This window comes from Haliaeetus leucocephalus, unplaced genomic scaffold, assembly GCF_000737465.1.
Source record: "Haliaeetus leucocephalus isolate CR32 unplaced genomic scaffold, Haliaeetus_leucocephalus-4.0 Scaffold13, whole genome shotgun sequence".
NCBI lineage: Eukaryota > Metazoa > Chordata > Aves > Accipitriformes > Accipitridae > Haliaeetus > Haliaeetus leucocephalus.
The window spans coordinates 3324319-3333509 of record NW_010972449.1 but is presented as its reverse complement, the minus strand read 5'-3'; the positions used below and the strand labels follow the sequence as shown (position 1 = coordinate 3333509).

General features: G+C 41.1%; 1 protein-coding gene across 1 annotated transcript; it reads left to right on the top strand.

The window, feature by feature from the left end:
* Positions 1–126: 126 nt before the first annotated feature.
* GUCD1 (guanylyl cyclase domain containing 1) lies at positions 127–7125 on the top strand. Its single transcript, XM_010575808.1, has 6 exons — positions 127–253; positions 1648–1732; positions 3201–3366; positions 4130–4221; positions 5773–6014; positions 6499–7125. The coding sequence occupies exons 1-6, from the start codon at positions 127–129 to the stop codon at positions 6588–6590; spliced, it is 804 nt and encodes a 267-aa protein (XP_010574110.1). The 3' UTR covers positions 6591–7125.
* Positions 7126–9191: the final 2066 nt, after the last annotated feature.

The following is a 9191-nucleotide window of genomic DNA, read 5'->3' as shown; positions in this document are numbered from 1 at the left end:
GGCCGGGGGGAGGGAGCCCCGGGTACGGCCCCGGCCGCGGCGGGGAGCGGGCGGCTGTTGCCGTCCCGTTCGGAGGCCCTGGCGGCCTCCTCCGCCCTCCCGGAGCCGCCGGTTTCACCAGCAGCGATGTGGGATTACTGGCTCCCGCTGCAAGTTCGTTGCGCCGGGGAGCTGGCGAACCGGAGAGGCGTTTTCGGGGATATTTACAGCCACAGCGTGTACTGGGTTCTGGCTTACCTCGGGACAGCTGACAGTCATCGCTGAAGAAGTCTGGGTGTGCTGGGAAACAGGATGACTGGAAGCTGAATATCCGAGAAAATTAAAGTTATTACCCGTTGAAGTCTTCACGTAGAAAACGTGTCCCTCTTCAGTTAATCTTGGGACTTGACAGAGGCCCTCGGTAGTAACAAAAAGGGGACAGAATCGTAACGTGCCGAGAAAAAATGACAGCAAAGTACCTACAGATCCTGGTTTGAGAAGAATCTCGGAATTGGGTTCTCATTTTTTCTTTAGGATACTTAAGAGCGCCTTAATCTAGATTCATTAAAAAGACTGAATATACCAAAGGGTATGCCAGTCTTCAAAGTCATGATTAAACAGCGGCACAACTATGAAAAAATATTTGGAAAGAGTCCAGAATCTCTGTATTGGCTCGTCCCTACAGCAGGCTATAGCTTTGTTAAAAATAATAAAAGATTACACACTAGGCCAGTCCACATGATGTCAAAGGCATTTTTATTCCCATCTTAAAATGTAGTTGACCTCGTGTCTTCAAAGGTCTTTTCTAGGTCAAAGGTAAGGTTGTTGAGAAAAGCCCTTTATGATTAACTCATTTTGATTGATGTTGAAGTAGCAGTAACAGGCACAACACTTCAAGTCCTTCGAGTGGTAAGGGCATTTCTGAAACTGAAAACACCACATTGCCAAGCCTATGAAAATAAAAACTGAGGCAGAGGGATGGAGTTACTTGTATTCTGGGACTTTTTGGTAGAGATTGTGCTTTTTCCCTCTCCTTTTGTTGAGTTATTGAGGGAGTTAATACAAAAGGCCAACTGGTGCCATTTGTGAGCTTTGTTAACGTAAAATTACTCACATAAATTACAGTCCCTGAGGAAAAAGGCATCTGTAGAAAAGGCTCAAATCTGTGGGGCTAGGAAGAGATCAATGCCTAGAGATCTTGGTTGTGTCTGTTTTCTCACAGTTTGGTTTAACTCCTATTGTGGCACAGAAATACATTCAGACACAAGAGAAAGGATGAATACCTGTGCCTTACCTTCTATTATTTAGGAGGGGAATAAAGCTTCATAGTTAGCGGGTGGGGGGTAGGTCCCCCCCCCAAAAAAAAAAAAAAAAAAAAGAAACTTTCAAGGAAAAGGGGGTGGACTACATGGCAGAGTGATCCAGGTATGGAACAATAAAGGAGTATGAGATTAAACCAAATGCTTAACTGTACAGAAATAGCAAACCTACGTTCCCCTAAGAAAGAAAAAAGTACCTACCAATCAGATAAGGTAAAAAAAATGTTCCTAAGTTTTTGCAGCTATAGTGCTGAGGACAAGCTGACTTAATGCCAAGGTATGGAAAAAACATTTCTGTATGGACTGACATCTTTCGTGTTTTACTCACAATGGGGTGTTTTCACTACAGTTGACTGCATCCAGCTGAAAGTGCCGGTCATTCAGCAGTTGTACCACTGGGACTGTGGGCTAGCCTGCTCCAGGATGGTGCTTCAGTAAGTGACTGTTTTGGTTTGAATGGGTGGGAAATCCCATCCCATGGGGAAGGTAGCAGGAAGCAATGTCCGGGGAGAAGACGTGTGTTGAAGCAGCTGTGAGTTTAACTTAGTCTTATGAGAGCACCTATTGTCGGGTACCCTTGGAGAATTACTGCTGCTTGGGCCTGGCACAGCTCTCCAGCAGGAGCAAGGGAAAATATAAACTAAGATGAACTTCAGACCCTTTTGAATAATTGACTGTTTTGACAGATGCAAAATACCTGATCAGCTCTAAGAACTTTGCAGGTTGGCATGCATAAGCTGATAAAAAGTTATTCCTCTTTCCTGTTGTTATAATTCAGAACTGATACTTAGCACAGTAATTCACCTGATTCCTTTCTGTGTTTTCAAGTGATGGGTAGGTGTATCCCAGTTTCTGAGTATATACTACCTCTGTCCTGCTGAGCCCCCAGTCTGTGGGATGAGTGTGTTTTTGTTCCAGGAGTAGTTTCAACTTCAAAACAATGCACTGTATTGCCCCTTGGGTTTTTTTTGGTTTTGTTTTGGTTTTTCTTTTTTTGAACTAGTAGCTGTCCTGCTGAACTCCTCTTTCCTTCCACAGAGGAACATGAGCTTAGGTGCAGGAGAAATACCTATTTAGATGTCCACTTAGTAGATATGAAGCAGAAGATTTTCATTTCTCTCCATCCCTTCTGCCAAGACGTTAGTCCGTGTGCTGGTAATTTCCCATCTTGACTACTGTAACCTCTGCCTCTTTATTCCCTTTACCTCTTTGCCACTCCAGTCTGCCCAAAATTCAGCTTCCTAGATTAATCTTCTCACCCTGCTGATCTGACCTTGTTTGCCCTGCATCCTCAATTCCAGTCCTTTTTTTTCCATTTACTTGCATTTGTTTTCTGACTTCCAGAACTCTCTGTAACTGCCTCTCCCCACCCCTTTGCAACCTATCCCAAGCTTCCTCCTGACTTCATCTCCCCGTTATTGCCTTTTGTGCCATCAGTGCCTAAGACAAGCTTCCTTTAAATATTTACCGACTTCCTTTACAGTTCCTCCTTTTGAAATCCATCTATTGCGTGAAGCAAGTTTTAGTCTTTAACACTTCTTTCTGTGTTTGCTCTAATATGTTTGTACATTTAGATTGTAAGCCCTTCAGGACAGAGTTCTATACTTGCTCAGTATAGCTTGCCTATTGTACAGCACCTGTACTCTTCTAGCACTATAAACCAGTCAAGATACCCATACATTTCCAATTATAGAAGGTCAGCAATAAATCCAGTTAAATATTCCCTATTCCCTTCCCTTCAATTTGTGGCTCCTTTGTGGGTTGTTTTTTTGGGGGTTATTTCTGAGCCAGGCCCACTGTTTCAGTTTTTACGTCCTGTGATGTGGAGGCTTGGGCTACAGCACACATTTTGCTTTTCCTAAGATCTGTGCTCCTCTTCCCCTGCCTTTCCTAATAACATAGGTACCTGAATCATTTGGACAATGATGAATTTCAGAAAGCCATCCAGGAACTCCAGTTAACAAAGAGTATCTGGACTATTGACCTGGCCTACCTAATGCGGCACTTTGGTGTTAAGCATAAATTTTGCACCCAGACGCTTGGAGTGGACAAGGGCTACAAAAATCAGGTTAGTATTCTTATCTACTGGGAGACAGCAGATGGTTTTAAAAGTCCTGCGTGTTACGCTATAAAAGCTTTGCTGTGTTACTGACAATTAACCACAGTTCCTGTAAACAAGGTTTGCCTGTTGCCAAAACTGGCACAAATCAGTTCCAAAGGCAAGGCTGCTAGATACGATCCCACATGTTTTACATCTTTGATTCCATAATATGAATTTTATAAAAAGTTTTCATGTAGTGCTCATGAAAGGTTCCAGCCTATTTGACAGCCTTGGAGACTGAAGCCCTCTATTTATCTACAGAACAGGTACAGCCTGGGCAGCAGCAGTGCTAGCTTCCACACTTTCCCCACCACGGTGCCTCAGCCCTGACCTGGAGGAACCACCTCTAGAGGTGAGAGGGGAACTCAGCCTCCATGTCCGTTGAGAGCTTGGCCTCTTCAAGATTGCCAACAAGGGGGCCAGCGAGGGCCTATAGTGGCGATGGCTTTTCTAATGCAAGCTCCGGTCCAGTACGAACCAGACAGGCTTCTTTCATGTAGGGAGCTGAATAGCCACTGGATGGAAATTACAACAGTAACTGACCAGGAGTGAATTTAAACTTACAATTTAGAGCAGGAATCCTTATCCTGTTACCAGTGAACTAAGGGAGAGATCTCTTATCCCATAGCCAGATCTCCAACTTATGCAGGCCCTTGCTAGCAGGGATTGTAAGTGGTAGTTTACCTAAGGTAAACACCATTCCAGTTCATAACTTCTATTATCTCCACAGTCGTTTTACAGGAAGCACTTTGACACAGAAGAGAATCGAGTGAATCAGCTTTTTGCACAAGCCAAAGCCAGCAAGGTGCTGGTGGAGAAGTGGTAAGCTTATTGTTTTCTTTCTTTTCTCTGTGGAGATTCTGTGGGCCGCATGCTTTTCTTGGAGTCACCAAGCTAAACTGGTGAAAGAGACAGAAATTGAGCCCTGAGCCTTTTTTGTGAATTACAGAGTCTTTCTAATACATGTCTCAAAAAAAAAAAAAAGTGGACATCAAGAGTTAATAATGAAGTTTGAGGAAAAATAGTCATGACACAGAATGAGTGATTTGAAAATGCTGACGGGAGTTGACTAGTGTTTATGTTTTGAATTTGATTATCCATTAAAATTACACCATCGGGAGTGCCTACAGCACTCTAATTGGCCATTGTTGGAATTAAGGAGAGTGCTACCTGAGCACACAACATCTTGTTCCCAGAGCTATGCAAACATTACAGCTCTCTGTTCCTAGACAGACATGCAAAGAAAAAGCTAGCATATGAGCTTTTGCCAAGAGGAGGATGAAATAAGGAACCTCTGTAAAAGAGCTGCAAACCCAGGAGAAGGGGAAAAACTGCAGAATTGTTTCACAGCCAGCAGTGATATTCTACATGGGAAATAACTAAGCATCCATGTTCAGCTTGAGTTGTATCTCTTTTTATAGTGAAGCTGGATTTGGATCTCTGTTGTCAAAGTGGGGTAAATGATTACGAGTAAGAAAAGAAGAGAGGGTGCAGGGCAGCCACAACAGCATCTGAGGGCTGTAATGCAACTTCCATTAAGCAGAATTGTTAAGTGTCCTTTTTAACATACATGAAGTCTGTGTGGCACCATCTATTTAACTAGAGATGTGACAGGACAGAAGGGACAGTCAGTCCATCTTGCTTTAGCGACACTGGAAAAGATTAAAAAGCACTTGAGTTCAGTCAGGTAGTGCACACAGCCCCGACATCTGGAATGTATCCAAGGGATGAGTTTCTAATGCATATGGAATACACCATCTGCCTCAGTGAAGGACAGCTTTTAACAGATGAGATTATAGGTTGTTTGGTTCATACTCATTCCCTGTAGGAGGTACTATAGAAATAAAGCCTCAAGAGCATCAGGTAGTCCAAAATTGCAACTGGGAGAAACATATTCCTGTGTGACAGAGGCAAGTTTGGGCACATCAAGTTGGTTAGCAATTATACAATCTTTAACCACTCAGTCGATAAAGATTTGGTGCTTCAGAGATAAGCTTGTCTAAGAGCAAGAAAGAACACTTCACTTACAATTTTCCCACAACAAAAGTCTCTCAAGTTACTGAATGAGTTGCCAGCTCCTTTAATACTCTTCTCTGGGGCATCTGATACATTCTGAGATTACACTTACATTACTGCAGAATCCAGAGCTGTTGGTCTGCACTTCAGTAGCAGCAATGAGATCAAAAGGCCTTGAATGACACAGGCTTTGTCTGTAGCAAAGCTTGCACAGTTTAACAGCAAAAAGCTGTACCTGTGATATAAAAATAACCATGCTAGCTACATGTCCTAAGTATTGTCCATCATCACACACTTCATTGTGTGTGATACCAGTCTTTCCTAAACTGGTTAATAACTATGTCTGATTTTCTGCAGCACAGTAACTGTTCAAGACATCCAAAACCACCTGTCCCAAGGTCATGTAGCCATCGTCCTAGTGAATGCAGTCCTGCTATTGTGTGATCTTTGCTCAAGTCCTGTCAAATACTGCTGCTTCCTCCCCATTGGACAGAAGTGCTTCTGCAGGAATCCTGACTACCAAGGCCATTTCATTGTGTTATGTGGCTACAACAAAGCCTCAGGGAGTATCTACTACAACAACCCTGCCTATGCTGACCGTAAGTAGCCTGTTCCTTTTGGGTGGATTCTCAGCCGCTGCCTTACTAACATGCCTGTAATATGGAGCCAGAGCTGGACTTCCGCAAATAGTGTACATATATTTCAAGCATCACTAATCAATTTGTCACAGGGGGTTTTTCCACATTAATTAAATCAGCGCTGCATTTTGTGCTGTGATTTACTTGAGGCATTGAGATACGCATTCTAGCAAACTTGTTTGGCTTTCAGATGGGTTAGTGAGATGCTGAACTGTTGTTCAGAATATAACAGGATAGCCAATTTCTTACCTATTTACAGCATTACTTCAGTGAGGACTGCCTTTGAGGTGAAAAGATCTACCTGAGTAAAACTGCAACCTAAGCTGATAGGTCTAGTCTGTATACTAGTTACTTCTCTTTGTAGAGGCTGCTAGATGCAGTATAAGAGCCTTTCACAGGCAAATTCTTCTGAATTTTTAGTAACAATTTTGTTCCTCCTTAACAGGAACATGCTGCACCAGCATCAGCAACTTTGAGGAAGCCAGGACAAGTTACGGCACTGATGAAGATATTTTGTTCATCTACACAGACAGCTGACATCCACACCTGATACTTCTGGTCCTTTCCTGTGCAGCCTGCGTGGCAGGTGGCTGCTTGTCTCAGGACTCCCCCTGCAGAGACCTTGCTCCTGAACTGCAGTGGGATCTTAAACAAGGGAGGCTTTATAGACATTGATAGGACTATATTGCAATGCTGTCTTTACCTTTTTTTTTTCCTGATGATGGATCTGATTTTGCAATGTATGTCTCAGTTTTTTTGTTCTTTTTCTCTCATTTTCAACACTGCGCATTTGACAGCAGTTTTAAAATACAGGCCCAGAGCCTGTTCATGTTGAGCTTATTTTCAAATTAAAGACATGAGAAAAAAGCACCAAATTTATGACCTTTAACACTTGGTAATACATGCATAGGTTTAGGTAAACAAAACCAGGAAAAAAAGTAGAAAATGCCTGTTTCTCTCTCTGTCAAAGCATCAAGGGCTGATCTTCATCCTAAACCCGAAGATTTGAGGTTCAGCAGGGTATTATGGAAGGAAAAAAATACTAGCTTAAACCACTTTCAAATAACAAAAATGCCTTTCTGGCTCATCAGTATTGTCTGCATTGTAGGAATGAAACACATTTACTCAAGGAAACTTCCCATGTACCACGTTCACCTTACACAGATTTAGCATTTATGTCACTGCATTAAATTTTGAATCATAGTTATTGGTATTGTTCCCTTGTACTACAAACTCAATCTCTTTCAGCTAAATCCTCTAGGATGACTGCTTAGAGCAGGTTGTATTGCCTCAAAAGTTTAAGTGAAGATATTTTATTTGCACCTGGAAGTCTTTATTGCTCTTTGCAAAAATGTCTGAACATTATGCCACCCACATGTGCCAGTTTCTGCAGAATCCATTCTAAATATAAACTTTAAACTTATTAAGCAAATAGAGAAAATGATCGTCCACACTAATGGTATACATTTTGTGTGTAAATTGTAAATATCTGACAGCATATACTGGATTGTAACTAAAATGCTGAATCGTAATTTGAGCCGAATTTTACTACTGGTATTAGCTCAGTGACCTAAGAACAGCTGAAATCGATTAAGAAAAGAGGGAGTATAAGCATCTCTTTGCTACAAGTAAAAAGGCAGGAACTCACATTTTCTAGTCTTATACTACAGCTGTATTTGGATTAAGTTGGAGTTACTGTATTCAGACATTATCAAGTGAAATTGGTACCAGCCCATTCATAATCCTTTCAGGTATTACCTGGGTTTAATTACTTTGCTGAGGAACACTGAAGTGTAAGAAGTAGCCACCTATTTCAGATTCATCCATCACAATTTCCTACAAGTCTTGATCTCCAGTCCCACCTATGTTGAAGTGGGTAGAAAAATCAATGTTAATTCTGATGTAAAGCTAGCAAAATTTTATTTTGCACTTAAGACAGAGATCCCACACCTTTGGCATGGTTTTAGGAAAAGAACTGTTTGAGTTCTGGAACTGTGTGGAATAACAGTAAGAGGACATTGTTATTTAGTGGTGGAAATAATAAATAGGAATCTACTTTCAGCATGGTAAAAAAAATTTCTAAGAGAAAATATTTTCTTCTATCAGTTGTTGACTTACTGAAAAGTATCTGGAAAGTGTTCAGTAAGTATACTTAGTAGAATCAAGAGCACTCCTTTGTACAAAGGCTAAAAACAGTAGCAGATTTAAAATGCAGTAGCCTTTAAAAAGTTCAAAAAGTATGTGACAAATTTTCAGTATATCAAATTTTGCTTATCATTGGTGAAGTTGGAATACATAGTGGCACTTACTTACACTTGCAAAATGAGTAAAAATTAGGATGTGATTTGTGAGCAGTAGAACGTTAGTGGCACCAGCAGAATCCCAGAAAAAAAGCTACACAACCTATTACAGATAATGCCTTCCAACTCCTCCAGAGTAAGTCATAAGAAGGCTACTGATCTGCGAATTTTTATGTCTACGTCCAAATTCATGATGTTTGATTTAGAGAGATTGTATTAGCTATGTTACAGGTTGATGAAGTACTTCCTTAACCCATGCATTTTCAGATAGGTAGTTCATTCAATACCATTAAACTGCCACAGGATTTATTTTAGTGCAGGCTTGGTTAGCTAAATAAAAACAATTCTTACAAAAGGTTTGTAATTGACATTTAGCCTCTTACTGGTTCAGCTATCCAAATGCGAATCTTGAGCTTATACATAAGGGCATGCTAAGTGTTCTGAAGTGCACAGATAGGTGTAACTATATCGACTGTTAAATATTTGGTACCCAGGGTTTAAATACTTCAACAAAACTGAAAGATAAAGAAACAAAGCTGTTTAAGCTAATACAGACAAAAGGAGAGCTCCGCCATTGGAACAGAATCTCTTACAGCCACCAACTGGAAGATGGCTATGAGAGGTGAAAACACAAGGAAGCAGCAAAAGCCAAGTGAAAAGACTGAGTATTTATATGACACAAATTCAGATTAAGCGGCTCACTGCACAAGCATTCAGAACATGGGCATTTTCTGAAACTTTGTTTCCCATTACAAGATAGTCTATCAAAATACTAATTCTGAAAATGTTTTGTCACTTTGTTTCCTTCATGATGTCAATAGCAAAGGAAGGGGTATTT

Bases quoted from the DNA above. Each gene is read 5' to 3' on its own strand.
- GUCD1 (XM_010575808.1), top strand. From the start codon at position 127: ATGTGGGATTACTGGCTCCCGCTGCAAGTTCGTTGCGCCGGGGAGCTG. The intron at 3,367-4,129 runs GTTAGTATTCTT...TTATCTCCACAG, and splicing joins ACAAGGGCTACAAAAATCAG to TCGTTTTACAGGAAGCACTT. The intron at 4,222-5,772 runs GTAAGCTTATTG...GATTTTCTGCAG, and splicing joins AAGGTGCTGGTGGAGAAGTG to CACAGTAACTGTTCAAGACA.